The following is a 23,415-nucleotide window of genomic DNA, read 5'->3' as shown; positions in this document are numbered from 1 at the left end:
GGCACATGTGGGAGGTTCTTCCCTTCCAGCCGACTCACCGCTCATCTCTGCCTCACATTCGCTTCAATTATCGTCCCCTGAGAGACATGTGTGGCTAACAACGATGACACAGTCGATTTTCTGGAAACAACTGGAATGTTGTGTATTCATCCCGGTGCTTCCCTAATCCCCCCCCTCACCCCTCCCATCCTCCCATCCTTCCCACCACTATTTGCACTGGTGGTCTGAATCAGACAACACCTGACTCACCTCTGTGGACACAGCTGGTATCTGACAGAACCTGTTGGGCTCTGCGGCGTCATATTCTTGCCCGCAAAAGCCCTCCCCAACTCCCTCTGCCCGCCAGGGTTGGGTAAAAACCAACACTGAAAAAAAAGAAAAGAAAAAAAAGAAAGAAAGAAAGAAAGAAAGAAAGAAAGAAAGAAAGAAAGAAAGAAAGAAAGAAAGAAAGAAAGAAAGAAAGAAGGAAAAAAGCCAAGGCCTTGCCATCAGGGTGGGTCACTTGACTCCAAAACAGCCGACCGATGGAGCTCAAGGGTGGCTTTGCCGCTTTCATCATTGGAATCGCTGCTAAAAGCGAGCCTATAATGTTGCCCCCCCCCCCATCGTTACACTATTCTCTCTAAAGACTCAAGATTTGTTTTACTGTCATTTTTCTCGAAACAGGCCGGTGCATGGAAAAAAAACCAAAAAAAAAAAACAAGACAAGAACGAAATGCGTAGCCCTGGGCTAGAAGAGCACAAATGGACACAAATCAGGAATTCAAAGTAAATTGAAAACAGTTCAGACCATAACAATCCAAAAAATAAACAAGCCAATGGAAACACAGACACTCTGCAAACATTCCTCTATAAACATATATCGGTAAACACTATGAGCAGCAGGCTGTTATTTTCCTGTAAAACACGCCGGCTTGTCGAGCGCTGTATACATAAAGCGACGATGATAATAATGATAAAAATAATAAAAAATAAAGTAATGATAATATACTGAGGCGGTGAACCGTCTAAGGATGTGCTGAACCAGCGGGACTGAGGTTACTAAGTCTTTCTTGGGCTTGTGGCCGTCTGCCTTCCACTGATGAGTAAAACTGAAAGGTGGGTGAGAAGACAAGGCTTGGCATGACTCCTTACCCTGAGGTTAATGTACTCTTATCACCTGATGCTAATCCAGGTCATGACTGAATCAGCAGGAAAAAGAGTTGCTAATAGTATGAGCACACCATCAATCACACACACACACACACACACACACATATATATATATATATATGTTCAGCACCAATCCTTTCTCTTGGTTTGAATAAACTTATTAAACACCACGCTTTTGATACATGCCAAATAAAAAGAAGGAGAAGAAGAGAGGGAAACGCTGCACAACATGACCTTCCCAAGAACTCTGCATGACATGCCTCTACAAATCTTTATTTCAACATCAAAATAAACACATGCACGTACATCCGTGCAGAGATGCAAGTACGCGTATTTTTATATTATGTAGGTACGTATACACGTGCACGTCTTTACGCGTATGTGTGTTTAAGTATATGTGCGCGCGTGCGCGCGTGCGTTTACCTACGCGCCTATATAAATCTACGAATCTTCGATGCAGCGACACAAGTTAAAAAAAAAACCCCAAAACAAAACCAAAAACAAAAACGAAACAACGCCGCTCCCCCCCCCCCCCCCCCCCAAAGAAAGAAACAGAAACGAACATTTGAGAGAAACGAACATTCAGCTCAAAAAGAAATTGGAAATTGGAAACGCCGTTCGCTTTCGCTACCGGCTGTCGCTTTTTAAAAGAAGAAGAAGAAGAAAGAAGAAGAAGAAGAAATCGTTTCTAGCGCCCTCTCGCGGACCGCCGCGCGCCCGTCCCCTCCTCCTCTCTCGTTTTAACTCGGTTTATTCGTCCCCACGCGGTACGTAACGCCTGTAACCTTTCACGTTTCCGATGTTACTTTATCGTTACGTTCCGAGGGGGGCGATTACCGCGATCTCGCCGCCGTTGGAGACTCACGACATGGCGCAGGCCCCCCAGTACAGGCGGCCCCGTGGAGGTGGGGGGGGGGGGAGAGGGAGAGAGGCAGAAAAAAAACCCAAAAAAGCGGCGCACAGTGCTTGGAACTGTCTCTGTACAGTAACTTCATTTTGAAGGACCAACCCGGGGGGGAGGGGGGGGAGGGGACTTCTCATACCAGGAATCCTAAAAAAAAAAAAAAAGCTTACTGTCAATCTGCTGAGAACTGAGCTTTCCTGGAAGAGGGGAGGGGGGGGGAGGAGGAGCCTCCTCGCGCGCACATATGAGCGTGCTCCGCTCGCTCCGACCTCCACTGTGCAGCGCATCGGCCGCCGGGTGTAGAGCTCTCGCCGCGCGCCGCCGACCCAACTTAACGCCACCCGGGACTCGACTGTGGATACGTTGGAGATATCTGGCCGGACCCGAAAACGCGATTTTAGAAACACAACAACAACAACAACCACAACAACAACAACCAAAAAAAAAACGGTTCATTTATTCAGCCGCCTCTTCGAAGTGACTCGGATTTAATTTAAAAGTTGCAAAGTTTGTGAGGAACTCGTTTTAAAGGTGAGGACCCTCTCTCTCTCTCTCTCTCTCTCTCTCTCTCTCTCTCTCTCTCTCTCTCTCTCTCTCTCTCTCTCTCTCTCTCCCCATCCCTGAGGCTAACTTTTCCCCCCAACAAACTTTACCCCCCCCCCGATTATGTGTGTTAGTGTCGGACTGTAGTCATCTGTAAAATGACGTAATAACGGGTTTTGCGGCTGTCGTTACTGGAACTGACCGTGGTGCCCCGGTAGCCGGTGGCAGGGGGGGGAAAAAGAGAAAAGTTTCCCGTAAATTTTGAAAAAACAAAACAAAAAAAACTCCCGCTATAACTTAAGCATCATTCTTATGTTCAAGTCACGATGAGTGTAAGGTTCCTTCAAAATCGCTGAGCTATACTGCAGTAATCGTGTAGTACAGCCTTATGATATACCTTACAGTCTTTCAAGTACATCGCATAGTTTTTGAGTAGAAAATTCAAAATGTTCTTGTGAGTTGACAGTAAAAAAAAAAAAATACCATGAGGGAGTTGAGCAAGCCAGAACCAAGCTAGCCATGTCTTGTTTCTACAGGGTAAAAAAAATTGGGGACTAGTTTTGAGTCTGTTCGGACTACTACTCCCCCCGTACCCCAGGTGCTTTCTGGTTATGTGATGTGCCGTTTAAGATAATTGCTCCCTGAGAGCTTGCCAGTTTAGACCTATACCTCTCATCCAGTAAATCTGGATGAGCACACCTGTGTAAAAATTAGAACATAAAACGAGTATATCTGCAGCAGTCTTTTGAAATAGCCATGCACATTAGCCATCCTTGGTTTAAATCCTGCAACCGCATTGTAAGTGTTGCACATCTTAATCCGCCTCTGCTCTTGTCTTTTCTTTTTCCTTTCTTTTTTTTAGGTGCTTCACTTTTCGACGCACCGTCAACTGATCCAGAGACAGCTCACCGCCGCTCGCTCTCCCCGTGGGAGCTGTAAACCTCCGTTTGACCCCCATCATTTCTTTGCTTGTCTGTGTGGTGCCCAGCGCTCACCAGGCGGTCCCAGAGGGCGGGCACAGAGCCATGGTAACTCACAGCAAATTTAACTCCGCCATGAGCAGCAGCCCCTTCGAACCCAACATGCGGCTGCCTCAGCGTTACAAGACCTTCACCTCCAAGATGCAATACCAGATGGTCCTGTCTACTGTCCACAAACTCCAGGAGAGTGGCTTTTACTGGGGCCCTATCAGTGGCAAAGAGGCCAACGGCATACTGTCATCGGAGCCCATCGGTACATTCCTCATCCGAGACAGCTCTGACAACCGACACCTCTTCACCCTCTGTGTCAAGACGGCATCGGGCACAAAGAACCTGCGCATCCAATGTGACACGGGCCTGTTTTCTTTGCAGACAGACCCTAAGAGTATTCAGTCGGTCCCTCGTTTTGACTGTGTACTCAAGCTTGTCCACTACTACATGCCCCAGAGCATTGGGGCCCTGTCCGTGGGGAACACACGCAGTGGAAATATGTACTACATCTACTCCGGAGGGGAAAAGATCCCTCTTGAACTCATAAAGCCTCTCCCCTCTAGCCTGTCTAGCCTCCAGCACTTATGCAGGAAAACGGTTAACGGACACTTGGACATTTCGACTAACAGAGACCAGCTCCCACGTCCGCTCAAAGATTTCCTCCAGGAGTATGATGCTCCTATCTAGAGACCTCTAGACCGCTGCTCCTGAGGAGCAGAGACTTAACTGTGTGATGAGGGAGGTCAGTGGTTGCCAAAGAGCCATGTTCCCAGCGAGTGGGTTGCTATGTGCTGGCAGTGTCTGTTCCTGTGGAGTGGCGATGAAGCAAAACCGGTCATCAGAAAGTCAGGGAAGACACTCGGTGTACGTAGATGTGATATGATTGGGTCCTGTGCCCTTCGAGAAGGAACTTTTGTCCCGGTGAACTGTGTTAAACAGGTCATGTGTAGTTCCCCGCAGATAAGTAGGCATTAGTCACTCTAGCACCTCATGCCAAGAAAGAACAGTCGGGTCGGGGACTGATCCATGGGACGGCCTCAAGACAAAGAACACTGCTTAAAGATTGCATGGAAGAAAGCTAACCACAATCCTCCTCTCCCTTCCTGTATGACACAGAAATTTGCAAAAACTCGAACGAGGCCCGCAGCCAGCTGTCTAGACTCTGACGCACCGATTCCCCCTCCACTGCTGCTAATCTTGGTGCTATGGGACTGACAGGCACACACATCAAGAGATTGTCTCTTACTATGACTGAACTGGCTTTGCTATTATACATGTTTGACCAGCATGCTCTGTCATCCCAAACTTTCTGACCAGACATGCTTAGAAATTCACACACGAGCAAATGCTCCGCTTAGAAGTGCACATTGTGAACATTATAGAGTGAACGTCTGGGTCTGCAATGACAGGAGATGACTGAACTCTTTCCTCTTAATGTTACTGATCTATAAAGTGTATGAAAACCAAATGGAGGCCTTTTTTTAATGGGAAAGTGTGGGGGGGGTGTATTTCTGGTAGTTTGTTTCTTGGAGAAGTTTATGCACAAACTTGTCCAAACCTGCAAGTGTTTTACTAGTGGGAACACGTGTGTGTGAATGTCAAATCCGATTGGACGTTACTTGAGAGAACATTATCACTGCTTTATAGTGTTTGGGCAAATTGAACCCCCAAATCCTACAACAGTAAGACTTTGTTTTATCTTAATCGGCAAGTAAAGTTTTGCTTGCTTCTAGTAGTATTAGTGGCAAAGACAGGATGGCAAGTGAATGTATGAAAATTAATCTCTCTTCGCCTAACATGGAGAGAACCAAGGCTTGTCTTAAACTCCTTCCTTAAATAAGACAATGTTTACAGAAGTAAAAATGCAAATCTGTTTTTCTTCCATCTTTTATAAAGATATAACATTGCCAGCCAAGCTACTGGCTGTACATGCTTTTGGACAGACGGAGCAAGCATACTGAAACGACTTTGCACATATTTATATTTGAGTGAACATTTCAATAATTTATAATAAAAGACCACTATTTTTGTATAAAATATGTCTCTTGTTTGCCTTCTTCACTGTGGATAAATTAAAGACTATGGGGTAAAAGATCCCATCTGGGTTAAGATCATCTTTCTTTTAGGGGTCTCCTTGCTTACAGTAAAATTAGAGTTGTAAACTGCACATTACATGGATGCATAGAGTTACATAATATTTTCATGCTAATATCATACATACACATCAATATTGCAACAAAAGCATGACTGGGTCTCAAATTCTCTGCACACCTCCTCCTCTCAGCAGGGCGCCACACTACAGACCACCTCACCACACAAAATTGCATCGTTGACACAATACTGAATTTCAGCAGAAACACCAGAAGGTTTCTTTTGTTTATGAAGCTATTTTTAAGGGCATTGCAATTGACGGTGATGCCCTTTATCGGCCTTTATTATGAGGGGGTCATCGGGTCCTTGCATACAGTGACTACACACTCAGCAAAACATTTTCGCAGCATCAAATTCTCCCCGTCAAAGCTGTTAAAACTACGGCCACTGACACAATATGACTGAGCTGCCTCAGGGAAGTGCTGGCTTTCAAATTATTTTTTAGTTGCATTGGACAAAAGCGTCCACTAAAGAAGAAAATGTGAATTGCAAATGCCAACTATTGGCTAGTGTCTGACAAACTAGGAGGTAGCCCCTCTGGAGTTAGCGTGACCCACTGCAGAAATGACAGTCATTAATAAACACTGATAGGAGAGCTCAAAACCTTACGTGACCTCACAGGAACTGACACAGCAAACACCGCCTAGAGGGTAGATTTAACTGGAATACCCGGCATTTGTGCGCACATGCTCGGAATGCCTCAGCTGTAAACATCCTGCCCCTAGCACACTGTGGGGGGTGGGCACACACACTTCACCCCCTCATCGATATACACAAAAACATGCATGCACCCAATGCTGTGTGGATGCATATGTGCATCCACGCACATGCACATGCACATGCACATGCACAAACACTCACACACCAGCCCAAATAGTGAAAGAAATGGATTTTGAAAGAAAATTTTAGGGTTCTGAAAAACATGTTCACCCCTCACTTCCACCTTCGCAGCTTTAAACAAAGGCACAAAGTATTGTTTACTGTAGAAAAACCTGATAATCACTCCTGCGGTAACGGGCCTTTCCTTGGTCTTGGGCAGGTAGGCGTTTTCCAAACACAGCATGAAGCCTGTGTGTGCATGAAGCCTACAGTGTGTATATGTGTATGTGTGTGTAGGTATATATATTACAGTATATACTATATGCAGACTGAAGTCCCTATCATACATCCCTCAAGCAAATAACACAAGCACGGGCACAGGAAGATTTGCGCAAGATAGGATGTCTCTTCTTCCCGTAAACAGTTGCACTGTGAAGTATGGAACATTTCTTTTGCAACTTGAATTTCTGTTGTCCATTTTTAGAACAACACAGACATCCCATATTCCCTAGGCCTGTTTCTTCCTTAAAATCGCTTTTTTCAAAACGCTGCCTGCTTGTGCGTCACTGTCTTCCCCTAGACATCAGGTTTCCAAATAACAATCACATATTGAGATTTCTCCAAACAGGAAATGATTTGACCCAGCAGTTATAGTTCATGCAAGTCAAATCTAATAATGTATATATAGTAAAAAAAAAACGTTTCAGCACTTGCATGTTTTTTACAGCTAGCTAGCTAGCTAGCTAGCTAGATACTTTGGCCCATGAGAGGATATTTGTTTTCATGGTTTTTACAGAGCCTCACATACAGTTAATACATGTGCACATACAATCATCAGTGGTCACTCGGGGTCGAATATGACCGTCCTCCTTCTGGGTCCTTCTAGGTCTTCAGGTGGGCGAAGAGGCCGATCCTGGAGCTGCATAATGGGAGGACGCCTGCGCGTGACAGCTTTTTATGTGGAATGGCTGATGCACCTGCAGCCACCACACGGTCCTTGACAGGAGGTGGCCAGAGTCCAATGGCATGGAGAACCAAAACGATTAGGGGCCATCCTCTGTTGCAACCTTCATCCGCCTTCACTGCCGTTGTGACCTGGGGACATCTTCCACCAGTTCCGCCGTTGAGGTCTATGTTGGGTTGCACTTTGTCTGGAACCTCCCGCTTGACCTATCCGCCTTGGGTGACCCTACCAGGAGCCAAGCTCCGGATGGCATAGCTCTTGGGATCACTGATACACGCAAGTTTCTCCACCACGGCAAGGTGGCAATCCAGGAGAATACTATACTTTACATACCATACATACCATACTATACATACCATACCACAGGACATACACTGAGAACAGGGGGACAACAATACATTAACACATGAGTTTAGAGGTTCAGTGGGTTCAGAACTTCAATGGCAGAAGGAGCAAAATTCCATTTAAAGCAGGCCTGTCCCCAGGTGAGGGACCTGTAGCTGAGACCAGGTGGAACCTATGGGTTAAGGAGGTGAGGGGGATCCTGAGTTGGTGCTCTCTCTGCCTGTCATGGCTTTGCTACTGAGGTCTGATAGGTTGGGGGTGAGAAGACCGATGATTTTGGATGTGCTATGCGAGACGCAGAGATGGTAACTGTTAAGATGGTGAAGAAACATGGGGCGCTGTAAAGTAGCACGGGCTGAATTATACTTTTGCACAGTAGCAAGAGAACGCGAGGTTCAGCAGAGAGTACCTCGAGTTTACGAATGACAGGCTTTTCACCGTTATGTGATTACTAACTGACAAGCGGAAAATGTACCCTGAAGTACTGTAGCTGAATTGGCCCTGAAAGTGCTTCAGTCTGGCCCATGTTTCTACAGCGTAGACCTGTCATTTGTCTTCATATCCACACTACCGCAGAAAGAGACCAAGGGCAAAAACGCAAGCACATTTACTGCAAACAGCTTAAAATGATGGATGAAGGGCAACCTGCAATAACCTCCGTATTCAACACATTTATGGGAAGGCGACCCCTTTCTCCGCTCCTACCTGCTTCGACAGCACTTCAACGCTTCCTGCCGGCGGGGCTCAGTACTGAGGCCTGAGAGCTCCGAGGGGTCTCTAAGGTGATTTGTGCCGCGCGAGTGGTCTACAAGACCGCTGTTATTTCCTGCAGCACGCAGATTCGACTACGCCATGATTCAGTTAATGAACAATTTGGAGGATTCGGGGAAGTTGTGAAGCACTTTTATCGGAATTCACTGTTGTTGGAGGCAAGGTAAGGATGGGGGAGGGGGGTTGCTTGACTAGGGCCGTTTGGCTGAGACACTGGAGTGGGTCAGTGCAGGATATGAGCAGGAAAGGAACGTCGTAGGACTGCAGCAAGTGAGCGCCATGCTTTGATATGAGCTGCGGGAAGAAACCCTAATGCAAATAGCCTGATAAATACTTCCTATCAAATCAAAGATCGTCACCCTCTGCCCATGTCGACCTCAGTCTGCAAAGACCTCCGTCAAGCTTCATCACACTGTCGGCACTGGAAGAGATGGGGGGGGGGGTTAGAGATGTGGAGGGATGGGAAAGGGGGGGGATCATAAAGCATTGTACACACTATATTGTTCACTTGTATTGCCATATCTGAATTACTGTGTGGAGGTACGGGGTGACACCTACAAAAACAACCTACGTCCTTGATGCATACTGCAGAAAGAGGGGCCTTCTGTAAAGTCACAAGCCTTGAAGGTCATGGATCTAGGGGAAAAACAGTAATATGCAAAAGATGCTCCTCGACAGAGAGGCCGTTTATAATTTGAGAGGAAAGCTAATTTTTAAGAAACTCTTGTGTTCGTACAGCTATGAGGAGGATGTGTATTTCCACCTGTGAGGTGAATCTGTGGGACGGTTTGGATGTGGAAGTCGAGCAAAGTGCAAGCTTTATTCAGCTCAAGATGTGCGAAACAATTATTTTTAAGCGGCACATGGACGAGGAAGGGCTGTGATCACTGCTTAAGTCTGATATCACTGACACTGGGTGACGTCTGGGGTTGTACATAGAATTGAGATAGTTGTTTATAAGCTGTATATAAGATAAGGATAATGAGTTAACTGATGAGTAGTGCAGAAGGGGCAGGAATAAATACGCGTACACGCCCTCCTACTCCTTTTCGAACACGTAATATTTAATTTGTGTTGTTTATGAGAGTTTGTTTGCTGAGTTTGTTGTATAGGTTCATTTCATTATTGTTTTTCCGCATGTTCAAAATAAATCAAATGTGTCCAGGTAGCGTAGCGGTCTATTCTGTTGCCTACCAGCACGGGGATGACCGGTTCGAATCCCCGTGTTACCTCCGGCTTGGTCGGGCATCCCTACAGACACAATTGGTCGTGTCTGCGGGTGGGAAGCCTGATGTGGGTATGTGTCCTGCCCGCTGCACTAGCGCCTCCTGTTCAGGGGGAACAGTGTGATCCTCCCACGCGCTAAGTCCCCCTGGCTAAACTCCCCACTACCAGGTGAAGAGAAGTGGCCGGTGACTCCACATGTATCGGAGGAGGCAGGTGGTAGTCTGCGAAAAACAGAAAGAAAATGTCGAGAGGCCTGGCCTGAGTGGCGCTACATATGAACTGAACAAACTCAACTCCCAATAAATGAGCTTTAAAGTAACAAATAAATGAACAAAATTCAACTCACACATCTAAACCCTGACATCCCACAGCCCCCTAACAACTCCAAAACCACCCACGAAATGCTCCGTGAGTTGATCAGCAGCACCTGAGTTTAGGCTGCACCACTGGGGGTCAAGGAAGGCCAACGCCTGGTACCAACTGAGATGATGGGGCAAATGGTTCGGTTCTCACCCACTTTGTCACAAGAATGAATGGAAGCCACTTCATTTTGTCATTGTAGGTTATAATGACATTTGTCTTCTGCATTTAACCCCGTCCTATTGTATAGCAGCAGTGGGCAGCTGCAGCGCCCGGGGACCAACTCCGGTTCTTCTTTCCATTGCCTTGCTCAGGGGCACAGACAGGGAGTAGTAACCCTAACATGCATGTCTTTTTGATGGTGGGAGGAAACCAGAGCACCCGGAGGAAACTCACGCAGACACGGGGAGAACATGCAAACTCCACACAGAAAGGACCTGGGACGGCCTGGGGTTCGAACCCAGGACCTTCTTGCTGTGAGGCAGCAGTGTTAACCACTGGGCCACCGTGCCGCCCAGCTAACACGTAAAGAAATACACAACACTACATACGCAAAAGAAAGTGCAGCAACTAGGTCATGGGTGTTGCGGTGGAAGTACATCTATAGGATATTACAAGTTGAATATGAAACCTCCCCTCGTGACAAAGTATACATACAATAGAGCAGTTGAGAGATTATCACAGTCAAGTTGACTCAAGCTTACATTTTTCAGGTAATCCTGGAAAGGTTGAACATTTTCTCCCCAGCTTGAATATATGCAGAAACTGCACATTCAAGCATGACCTACTAGCGGCACAGCTCACTTATATTATAGACCAAAAAACAAAAACCGCAGAAGAATCATTTCTAGTACAGCACCTGAATAGGTTTGCAGTCAAAAACATGATGCAAAGACATTAGGTACTGGGGTAAATATCACTTAAACCCCCACAGGGGAGATACTTAGCTCAAACTGTTAGTGATTCTAGTTGGGCTTGTATTAGCAGTCAACCATGCACAGTCACAGTTGGTGAAGGTGAGAAAGCTTGCACATGTTTCTTAACTGTTTAAAACTTGAAGCTTAAGGACAGCCTTGGGTTAGCTTTTTATTGTTTTACAAGCATCAGCGACCTGTTGAAACCGGCCTGCCCTCCTGTCAAGGTCTATTAACAGGGTTTTAACTTAATTCTAGGGAAATTCTCTTGTACTGAGTCACGTGATTCCATAGAAACACAGCGCGATGAGTAGTCACAGTCATGGTTATATAAATATTACTTGGTCAAACCTGCTGCATCTAGCACAGCATTGTGAAACCATAAAATCTCTCGCGTTATGCTTTTCTGAGGAACTGTGCACTGTACTGATGAGTTAAAACACACAAAGATCATCACAAACTACTCAACCATAAGTTATATGAGGATAAAATATATCAGGATAAGTTATATGAGGATAAGGATATAAGGATAAGTCGTATGAGGATAAACTATATCAGGATAAGTCATATGAGGATAAGGATATAAGATAAGTCATATGAGGATAAATTATATGACGATCAACTATATGAGGATAAGTTATATGAGGATAAGTGATGTGAGGATAAGTTATATGATGCTAATTTATATGAGCATAAGCTATATGAGGATATAAGTTATATGAGGATACGTTATGTGGATATAAGCTATATGAGGATAAGCTATATTGGGGTAAGTCATATGAGGATAAGTTACATGAGGACAAGTTATATGAGGATATAAGTTATATCAGGATAAGTTATATGAGGATAAGCTATATGAGGATAAGTTATGTGAGAATAATATTTCACTCATGTCGATGGTGGAAAGAGTGGTGTATTGCTTGCAAAAACGTGCAAAAATTATTAATTTGATTCACTAATAATGCTTTCATTTGGATCCCCCCCCTCATTTTGATAGATGATCATTCGTACTTTCGTTATGGGCATTAATTACTACAGTAACATTGGTGTTACGCAAAATGACATTCACAAGCAGCTTGAAACTTTTGTTTGGATTCTTGTGAATTTGAATAAAATAAAACAAATCAGTTCAGATAATTAATGGGCACAAGATGTGATTATTGTTTTTACTGAGACCTGGAAGGGTGTAATTGTTTAAAAAGGAGCACGTTGCTCCATGTCTTTACCTGGCAGACATGGTGACAGTTCTGGATAATTGCAAGACCAAAGTTCCATGGAAATAATCAGTTATCCTGCTCTCAGTTTATCACTCTTCCAATCTATTCCTAGTGCATGTGTGTGTACGGCTTGCCGAGAACCAATGCAAATCAACATAACATTTACCACAGTAAGCTGTGTAGTCCAATTCTAGCCAAATTCCTCAGAACTATGTAAAACAAGTCACATGGTGCAATTTAGTTTTTAAATATATACACCAATACTCGAGTTTTTCCTCAAAAGGATGTTGGACAACTTCAGAAGCTTTGGTCCAATTCCACTCATTTTACTGTGTTAGAAAATAGTTGAGGCAGTGTCAAGTCAAGCCAGTTTTATTTGTATAGGCCAACATCACAAATGACAAATTTGCCTCAGGGGGGGCTTTACAGCAACACAACATCCTGTCCTTAGGCCTTCTCATCAGATGAGGAACAACTCCCTAAAAAACCCCAACCTTTAACAAGGAGAAAAAATGAGGAAACCTCAGGGGGAACAAACAGAGGAGGGATCTCTCTCCCAGGCACATACATATTGATGAAATGTTCTCTATCCTTGCACCGGAGCCGCTCTTGGAAGAAACAACAGTCAACTTTTGAACAACCGATTCAAGTTTTAACTGAAATCATACCCTTGCTGACCACCCTGAACAGTGTGTGTGAGACATCAACATAGGGCTGGACAATTCAATATCTGTCTCTCAATGGTAATCAATTTGGATGAAATTCGGATATTGCCATATCGTGATATACAGTTTATGGTCAAATTGATTGATATCCATCCATCCATCCATTATCCAAACCGCTTATCCCAATCGGGGCCACAGGATGCTGTAGCCTAACCCAGCAGTCATTGGGCAGCAGGCAGGGAGACACCCTGTACAGGCCCTGTACAGTCCATCACAGGGCCGACACATTCACACGTAGGGACAATTTAGTATGGCCGATTCACCTGACCTACATGTCTTTGGACTGAGGGAGGAGGAATGTTATGGCAACGGCCGGAGCGGAACCAAATGAGGCAGTTCAGAGGCAGCAGAATCTTTAGCCGCCGGGAGGGTGATTTATTAACAAAATTAATCAAGGAAAAACACAAGAATCAAGTGTATTGTGTATGGTGCATTGTTTGTCTTGTTTGTGAGATGTGTGTTGAAACTATGTGTGATGACCAGCGGGTTGTGTGTCTAGGCTAAGTGTAAGTATTCACTCTACATGTGGTGTGGTATATAAAAGGCATGTCCAATGTATGAAATGTGTAAGCAGGCAAAGGTGTCCATGGTCCGTGATCCAACAGAAGCCCAAGTGTGGTTTTCCAGGGTCCGTAATCTGTGAGAGAGTGGATCCTTTAGAGGTCAAAATCCAAAAGCCAGGAGTTCTAAGTTAGAGGTTAGAGTCCGTGGGAGAGGGCAGAGCTTGAGCGGTTCTTGAGGAGACAGGGAAAACAGGATTAAACAGGGCACCAGAAGACACAAAGGAAACACGAAGGAAACTTGGCAATTTGACTAGAAGGCACGAGTAAACTCGGTAGGCTAGACAACGTTACCGACTGTCGCTTAGGCATGTTCTAGCAAGGACACAATGGGTTGGCTGGGGTCTTGTAGATTGGTGATGAGCTGATCAGTTGCAGGTGTGGTGGTTGTAGATCGTAGACAGGTGCGTTGTTGTAGATCGTGTCTACAGCGACGCTCTAAGCGACCATCACAGCGGCCTTCTTGCTGTAAGGTGACTGCGCTAACCACTGCGCCACCGTGCCACCCAATTTATCTATAATTAAAATCAAAATTAAAAGTGTGGAAGTTGCAGGAAAGTAGAGACAGACAATTTCTCTCCTTGAACACGTGTGTCATTTATTCTTCAGTCCAAAATCACCATCTCAGCAACATGACGCTGCTCCAACTAGCCTAGTCCTCGCCCCACCCTCTCAACCCGGAAACCCTTTCTTAAAGGGCCTGTGTCTACCAATTATGGTGAATCGCGCCCATATAGTCCGCTACATACGTCCTCCCAGAATTCATCATAATAAAAAAAAAACTCAACGTGGAGGGGGGCGGATGGCCCAGCCACAACGGCTTCACCGAACAGGTGCGAAGGCCGGGGTGCCTACAGGATGGGCCTTAAGGCCCCTTCGGCGGAGTGGGGGTAGGGCGGGTAGTGAAGGAACCTTAGGGGCCTTGTTAGGGGGTGGGGCAGGGTAGGAGTGCACCCCCACCGTGGGGGCTGGGCAAGTCCAAGTCCAGGTGAGCCAGTTTGAGGCGATCTACTGAAATGCGCTCTGGCTTGTTGCCGACTTCCACAACAATTGTTTCGGTCTCCAGGACGCAGAACGGCCCATCGGCGGGAGGCTGCAGGGGTCCACGGTGGGCGTCGTGGCGGATGAAAACATATTCTGCCGACTGCAGACTTGCAGGGATGCAAGACTGTGGGAGGCCATGTTACGAAGTGGGGGCCGGTATGAAAACTCTGGCATTATCCAGGAGCGTGGTCCGTTGATGGGCTGCAGACCACAGAGCTGTGGTGTTGGGGACGAAATCCCCTAGGAACCGCAGCGGCTGTCCGTAAACCAGTTCAGCAGACGAGGACTGGAGAGTCTCCTTAGGGGCGGTCATGAGGCCTAGCATGACCCATGGGAGCCTGCCGACCCAGCTGCTATCCTTGAGGCTCGCCCGAAGAGCAGCCTTCATAGAGCAATGAAACCACTCAAACAACCCATTGGCCTGCGGGTGGTATGTGGTAGTGCGGTGAAGCGTCATCCCTATGCTCTCTGCGACTGCGTTCCAGAGCTCAGATGCAAACTGTGAGCCCTGGTCCAAGGATAGGTCAGATGGGGTGCCGAACCGGGCGACCCAGGTCCTGATGAATGCCCGGGCTACGTCGGTTGACATCGTCGATGACAGTGGGATGGCTTCTGGCCATCGAGTGGTCCTGTCCACCATGGTGAGGAGGTAAGTAAAACCATGGGAGGGGGGCAGGGGGCCCACCAGGTCCACGTTTACATGGTCGAACCCCCTTTTGGACACCGGGAACTGTGTTGGGGGGCTCTCACTTAGAGCGCTGACACTCCACGCAGGTGTCAGCCCAGTCTCTCACTTTTCTTTGAGCCTGTGCCAGACGAACTTGGCTGCCACTAGTCTTTGAGGTGGCTTTTTGCCAGGGTGGGAGAGGCCATGGACTCCAGCCAGTGGGCTGACGGGACGGGGCCGACCCGTGGAGACGTCGCACAGGAATGTGGTGCCACCGTCGTCAAAAGCCACATCCTCTAACTGCAGCCCTGTGACAGCTGTCCTGAAAGCCTGCACATCCGGGTCGGTGGCCTTGTCAGCTGCCATGCAGGCATAGTCAAGACCCAAGTGGATGGCCCCCGCAATGGCCCAGGAAGGCAGTCGGCGACGAGGTTGATTTTGCCAGCAACATGCTGTACGTCCGTGATGAACTCCGAGATGTAGGAGAGCTGTCGTTGCTGGCGGGCGGACCACGGCTCAGCCACCTTGGCCATGGCGAACGTCAGTGGTCTGTGGTCCATAAACACCGTGAACTGGCAGGCCTCCAGCAGGGAACGGAAGTGTCGAACGGCGAGGAAGAGAGCGAGGAGCGCCCGATCGAAGGTGCTATATATCCGTTCGCTGCGGCGTAACTCTCGGCTGAAGAAAGCGAGTGGCTGCTAAGTGCTGTTCACTCACTGCCCCGACTGCGTAGTCCGAAGCGTCTGTAGTAATGGAGATCGGAGCCTTGGGTGACGGGTGCGCCAGCATTGTTGCGTCAGCCAGAGCAGCCTTAGTGTCCAAAAACACCTTGTCCCTCTCCGCAGACCAGTCGACAGTATTTTTGGTGGCCTTGCCTTTCAGGGCCTCATACAGGGGTCACATGAGTTGAGCAGCTCGGGGGATAAAGCGGTGGTAAAAGTTCACCATGCCGAGGAACTCCTGTAGGGACTTGACTGTGAGCGGTCGCGGTAAGTTCACGACGGCGTCCACCTTTGACGGGAGGGGTACCGCCCCGTCTTTGGTGACTCGGTGTCCGAGGAAGTCGATGGCTGTCAGCCCAAACTGGCACTTGGCTGGAATGACGATCAGCCCGTGCTGTCTGAACCGCCCGAAAAGAGTCCGGAGGTGAGACAGGTGTTCCGCTTTGGAGGTGCTGGTGACAAGGATGTCGTCTGGATAGACGAAAACAAAAGGCAGGTCCCGTAGCACCGAATCCACGAGGTGCTGGAATGTCTGCGCGGCGTTCTTGAGACCGAACGGCATGCGCAGGAACTCAAATAGTCCAAATGGGGTGATCACTGCCGTTTTGAGGACATCCAGTGGGTGGACGGGCACCTGATGGCATCCACGGACGAAGTCCACTTTGGAAAAGATGACTTTTCCAGCCAGTTGGGCGGAACAATCCTGGATGTGTGAGACTGGGTAGCGGTCCAGTGTCGTTGTATTGTTGAGTCGGCGGTAATCACCGCACGGGCGCCACCCGCCGCCAGGCTTCGGGACGATGTGGAGGGGTGAAGCCCACGGGCTGTTGGAGTGGCGAATGATGCCGAGACGCTCCATATTCTCAAACTCCTCCCTGGCGGCGGTGAGCTTGGCCGGGTCGAGGTGCCGAGCCCGAGCATAGACTGGTGGGCCAGTGTTGGCGATGTGGTGCTCCTCTCCGTGCTTGGTGTTGGAAGACGAGAAGGTGGGCTGAGTGAGGACCGCAAACTCAGCAAGAAGCCGGAGAAAATCGTCTGCGGCGGAGAGTATCCTAGACAGTCTGATGGAGTCTGCTCCGCTGAGAGTACACCCATATGAGCAGAAAGTGACAGCGTCGATCAAGCGGCGGTTTTTGACACCCACCAGCAGCCCATAGCTGTATATGGGGAATCCGCGCCGAGGAGAGGGGCGGCCACTTCCGCCGTGACAAAGTCCCAACCGAATCGCTGTCTTCCGAAACACAGCTCCACGTACCTAGTGCCATAAGTGCGGACGGGGCTGCCGTTAGCGGCTTCCATGGGGCGGGCATATCCGCAGCACAGGATGTCTACTCTCGATATGGGCGGGATACTCCTCTGCGCGCCCGTGTCGCACAGGAACCGCCGTCCAGAAATGGGGTCTTTGATGAAAAGCAGCCTGCCAGTTCGGCCGACGCACATGGCCACCACTGAGCGCCGGCACCGGCGTTTCCCGCCGCGCGTGGCCCTGGGTCCAAACTTAAAAACACCGGCTGTGATCCTGCCGCCGTTGAGGAGCTGCTGCTGCGGCGGCGGCGACTGTTGCGTCTCCAGGCAGCGATGAAAACGTCTGGGCGGGAAAAAAAACGCGGCCGCGCAGTGCTGTTGACCAGCCAGGGATATTTATCCGCCTCCTCGGCCAGAGCACGACAGTCAGTGATGGCGGTGTTGGCTAAAGCTGTCGCAGAAACAGCTGGATGAAGAGGAAGTCGGGCGTGTGCTCACCCGGGAGATCCGGCATCCAGTCCATAAGTCCAGACGGCTTACTGTCGCCGAGGCCTTGTAGAGACAAGAGCCGGCTGGACAGCTCAGCGTCAGAAAGTTCCAAAGCTTTCAACAGGTGAGCCTTGATTGTCTCGTATTTATCCTGCCGCGGAGGGTTTTTGAGGGGGCTCACCAGTCTGGTTGCTGTCGAACTATTTTGTGGCGTCCGCGGTGATTTCCCGCAATGCGAACTGCCGAGGCTGACGACTCCCAGAACTCCGGCAGCTTGAGAGAAACCGCAGTAGTCGTCATGTTCATAAGGAGTTGTTCCTGGAAACGTCCAGCAGACAAACGTCGGGGTCACCGGTGTGGAAATTGCAGGAAAGCGAAGACGGACAATTTCTCTCAGCGACCACACGAACACCGCCGCTCCAACCAGTCTAGTCCTCGCTCCGCCCTCTCAACCCGGAAACCCTTTCTTAAAGGGCCCGTGTCCACCGATTATGGTGAATTGTGCCCGTATAGTCCGCTACAAAAGCCTAATTTATTGATAATGAGAATCTATTTTCCTAAACTCTTTGAAATACGTGAGGGAGTATACTTTGAACACCAGTTTCGGTTTGATTCTACACTTTACATTCCCGAACGGTTCAACGTGTTGAACTTCAGTTGGATTTTCAAACCCGTTATGTCTGCAAATGTAGGCAGATAGTGTAACATGCAGATATTTGGTGGTATTTCCTATATCGCCCAGCACTGCAATCAAGTTTCATGTCACGTGCAGAAATTAACAGAGGCTTTTATTGGGCGCTGGCATGCCAGCACAAAGGCATCTCTCTGCCAAACCGCTTCCACAATCAACTTACTGCAACTCCCCCCCCCCCCCCCCAGCACGCCTATATAAACTCACAGGGCTGTTGGAGCGTTTGCACATGTGTCGGAGGGCAGCTAGGGCCCGAGTCCTGGTTGGCTCTCTCGCTCTGTTTACAATTCCACAACTTGTGGTTGCCGTGGAGACGTCCGTTCAATAAGCTCCAGATGTCAGATGTCAGAAGTCAGAGCCAACCAGCGAGAGGCAGTGAGTCATCACGGCCCGCAAGTCCCGCCCTCCTCCTCGCTTCAGGGTCATACTCCACCCGCTTGTACTCCTCCGCCGCCGCCCCCCGCGCCCCCCCCCCTCAGCTGCCCTGATCCAGTCACCTAGTGTGAATCAAAACAGCCAATATTCACAGTTTGCTTATTTCTTCATCAGTTTTACTTGGAAAGCACTCTTCGGAGATTACCGCCGTTGGAATATTATCTGTTATCCGGCAAACTGCGCGCGCGCTAACGCGCGCGCTGCTTTCCGTGCAAAGGGAATGCTGAAGAGAGAGATGAAGTCGATAGACAGACAATTAAAACGGGCTATTGCCACTTATGGGACCGTGCATGCAAAAAAATTTGGCATAGCAGCTTTGCCCTCATCTGAAAAACCCCGGGTCGTCTGATTGATATCACACGTGTTTTTTAGGACACACTCTGCGCAGGAGGATTGCATAATAAGGGTTTGGAAGAGAAAGTTGGTTGTGAAAAGAGCTTGTTTTCTTGGAAAAAAAAAAACCTGGTCTACATTTCCTCACACAGAGCCTCTCAATATTCCACATTAATAAAACATATAAATAAAAACATCGCTGTTGCATAGCGTCGCTCACTTTATTGGCACCCCTTTTGTGAACCTTCATACAGTTTCAGTGCTAGCTTAAAGCGTTTAAAATTTTGCGGGAAAAAAGTTTGAAAAAAAAAACAAAAAAACAAAAAAACAAACTATACAATGCAGGTGCATTCGGCTGGGTGCAATGATTTGCATTTTCACTGCCACGGTTCTTTTGCTGTCTGCACAAGGCTGTTGGTTTGTCGAGGCTGTGATCATGAAGGAGACGTTATGAGTCACGATCTGGTTACTTCTGCCTTCGTATGAAACACTGCTTTCCGTTTCAGTGGAAGCCTGACACTGCTGGCAGGGCAACACCATGGTGGGCTCACCAACACTTCTATTGAAGTTTCTGTGTACTTTTAGAGGAAGGTGTGCTTGGCTTCCTAGCGTAGCCACACTACTCTGACACATAAATTCTCTACACATGTGAGGGCTACGGCTAAATCAGGCCTGAGGGGGGGGGGGGGTTGCAAACTAGCACGCTAAGTTCCACCCGAGTGCGTGCCAAAAGTGGCAAAAAGGTGAGACACGTCTGAGAAATGCTCTGGCTGTTAGCATTAGCGTTGTAGCTCAGACTTGAGTTGCGGTGCATGCTGTTTTTGGCGTTTCGTTAATGTGTGCTTTGCAGAAACGGGGGGGGGGGTTGTGTTACTGGATGAGGTCATTCGCTTTGAGTTCCTTTGGCAATTCAAAAATGTTTTTCGCAGGAATAATGAATGCTTTACTTCCAGTCAGATTTCATTTGAAAACGGCAACTATAGCGTTTAGCCTGGAGGGGAAAAATGAGATTATTGACCTTCTGCTGACTGATGCCGGATAATTAAACAAAGCAAACAATGCCCCTTGATGTCATTCCCGAAAGTGTGTTGTTGAAATACAAGCAAGAACCCCAAATGGGAATAATGATTACCATGGTGAGTGTGAGCAATGCCTGCCTGTGGGAGAGATCTAGCATTTATCTGTCCTGGGCAGGAAGCACCTGGGGAATCTTTCTGCCAACAAGGCACAGTAATAATCAGCAGGTATTAAGCAATATAAATACCCTCATATGATATACAAGTGTAAATACAGTCTCTAGTTGAACCATTTGTCACAGAACATATACGTGTATATATAGTAGCGAATGAGGGGGGCAGTCCGGGAACCGCCACAGCCGGGCCGCGAACCCGTGTCTTCCACTCCGCAAGCGACAACGTTAACCAGTTGACTAAAGTGTCCGCCGCGTTGGTCAAGGACCAGCGTGTCTACTTATCGTGCATGGATAAGAAGACACGCTAGCCGCCGGCTGGCGGGTCTGAACCTTTAGTCGAGCGGTTAGCGATGTCTCCTGCGGTGTGGGCGACACGGGTTCGCTTCCCGGCCGCGGCAGTTCCTGTGGTTTCTTTTGTATTTAGAAATCACGTCAGGACACAGCGCTGTCGCTCGACACAACCTCTCCGTGGCATTCTTTATTTAGACTGACAAAGCATCAAAGGCAGACCCGATCAAACAACCCAGAGCCCGCAGGCATCACCAATAGATCCCAGCACAATAGAACAGCACCAAATCAAATGCAGCACTGTCGATGTGTGCAGACATAACATTCCCCCCCCCCCCCGGCAGGATTTCAAACATGAAAGGTTGACACAAAGTCCTCTAGGTGGCCAGGGCGTAAACGTGTGCGAACAGGTCGCGGGGCGGCCTGAGGCTGGGCAGGCCGAGGTGGGGAGGGAGAAGGCAGGGGAAGCTGAGGCCCAGGAATGTCTGGGGCCCGTGTAGGAGCTGCATGAAGCCCTGGGGCGTCTCGCCATGCTGAGGGAATGGCTAAGGTTGTGTCACCAGCTGTGTGTGGCGGAGCTGACACCTTCCGTAGACGACTGGAGTGCCACCGAGTGCCATCGCTGAGGAGGTAAGTGGCTGGGCCCAGCTGACGGGTAACTTGGAGAGGAGAGGACCAGTATGAAGCCATTTTATTGTCCCTGTGGGGCCTGCGGACCCTGACCCAGTCTGACACATTGATGTCTGGCACCCTGGTTCGTTTTGACTGGTCAAACCGTTGCTTCATCCGCGTCTGCTGACGAGTGACTGAGGCTCTGACCCCAGAGGGAGGTGCCTGAGGTGTGGAGGGGCGGAGCCTGTCAAGGGGCATGCCCAGTTCCCGGCCTAGCATGAGAGAGGCTGGGGAGACGCCTGTGGTCGAGTGCTGTGTGGCCCGATAGTGCAGCTGAGTGTGACGGATGGCCTGCGTGAAAGAGCACCCTTGGGCCATGTGTGCTCTGAGGCCGTTCTTCAGTGACTGGTGAAAACGTTCAACGCCGCCATTGGCCTGCGGGTGGTAGTACGCAGTGCGTATATGACGGATGCCCTTGCTTTCGAGATAAGCAGTGAACTCAGCAGAGACCAGCTGAGGGCCGTTGTCAGTGGTGATGGTCTTTGGGAGGCCCCAGCGAGAGAAAAGAGAGTCCAGGAAGTCGATGATGATCTGTGAGGTCACAATGCCGGAAGTGGTGAGTTCAGGCCATTTTGAGTGTAGATCGTAGGCGACCACCACGAAGCATTGGTGGTGGGGAACTCCATGGATCTCATCACAAATGTCCAACTGCAGGTGTTCCCAGGGCTGAGAGGGCCAGGCGAGAGGTTGCAGGGGTGGGGGAGCCTGGTGGCCAGTCTTGCCACTCACAAGGCAGGCAGAACAGTCCTTCACCAGAGCCTCAATATCTCTGTCTATCCCCGGCCACCACACCTAGTCTCGGCAGCGCTGTTTCAGTTTCACAATGCCCAGGTGGCCTTCATGCGCCGTATTCAAAACACGTGCACGGAGAGCAGCTGGGACCACTGTGCAAAACCCACGTGCCACGCAGGTGTCGTTCCAGCAGGAGAGCTCCTGTCTGACTCGGGCGAACGCAGCCAGCTCCTCTGGGACCTTGTGAGGCCAGCCGTTCTGGATGTAGGTGCGGAGCTGGGAGAGGACAGGGTCCTGTTCGGAGGCTGCCCTCAGCTCCTGCAGAGAAACAGTGGCCTGGAGGGGTGTGTGTAGCATTTGGACAATGTCCTTTTCCACACAGTCAGTGTCCGTCTGTGGAGCTGGGGTGGAGACAGGGCGAGAGAGCAGGTCGGCGACAACATTGTCTCTGCCTGGGGTGAACTGCAGGCTGAAGTTGTACTGGCGGAGGCGGTCAGACCAGCGGTGCAGCCTCAGGGGTTTGTGGCCTGTCCCAGATGTGGACAGCAGCGCTGTCAGGGCCTGGTGATCTGTCCTGAGGGTGAAGGAGCGGCCATAGAGGTAGAGGTGCCACCTTTCACAAGCCCAGATACAGGCTAACGCCTCACGCTCACCCACGGAGTACCGCTGCTCGGTCAGGTTGAGGGCACGGGAGGCGAAGGCAATGGGCTTCTCCACACCGTTCTGGGTTTGAGACAGCACGGCCCCTATCGCTGTGGCTGATGCGTCACAGGTCACAAAGGTGGAGCTGGAGATGTTGAAGTGAGCCAACACTGGCGGTGAAGTCAGTTGAGTCTTGAGATCACGCACAGCGTCACTGCATGCCTTTGACCACACCCATGGCTCGTCCTTACGCAGCAGCTGGCGCAGGGGGGCTGTGGTCGCAGAGTACTGGGGAAGAAACCTCAGGTAGTAACTTGTCATACCCAGGAAGGAGGCGACCTGGGCGGCCGAGCTGGGCTCAGGGATGGCCTGAATGGCGTCCACGTTGGATTGTAGTGGAGTTACACCGCTCGCTGACAGCCGGAACCCCACGAAGTCGATGGCTGGCACAGAGAGGACACATTTCTCAGCATTGAGAGTTAGCTTGTGCCCGCAGGCATCACCAATCGATCCCAGCCCAATAGAACAGCACCAAATCAAATGCAGCACTGTCGATGTGTGCAGACATAACAGTTGCGTTGTCCCCCGAATTCGCTACGTTGGTGTCAGAAGTGGGATGGAGCGACCGTAAGGCCATCGG

The 23,415-nt window shown here is 49.1% G+C and overlaps 1 protein-coding gene across 1 annotated transcript; it reads left to right on the top strand.

Moving 5' to 3' along the window:
* The first annotated feature begins 2,335 nt into the window (after positions 1-2,335).
* On the top strand, positions 2,336-5,684 carry socs3a (suppressor of cytokine signaling 3a). The gene is made up of 2 exons (XM_056288584.1): positions 2,336-2,587; positions 3,462-5,684. The coding sequence occupies exon 2, from the start codon at positions 3,625-3,627 to the stop codon at positions 4,255-4,257; it is 633 nt and encodes a 210-aa protein (XP_056144559.1). The 5' UTR covers positions 2,336-2,587; positions 3,462-3,624; the 3' UTR covers positions 4,258-5,684.
* The last annotated feature ends 17,731 nt before the right edge of the window (positions 5,685-23,415 follow it).

The sequence above is a fragment of the Lampris incognitus genome, chromosome 10 (assembly GCF_029633865.1).
Source record: "Lampris incognitus isolate fLamInc1 chromosome 10, fLamInc1.hap2, whole genome shotgun sequence".
Lineage (NCBI taxonomy): Eukaryota > Metazoa > Chordata > Actinopteri > Lampriformes > Lampridae > Lampris > Lampris incognitus.
The sequence above is the reverse complement of the archived record's forward strand: the minus strand, read 5'-3'. Positions and strand labels throughout refer to the sequence as shown.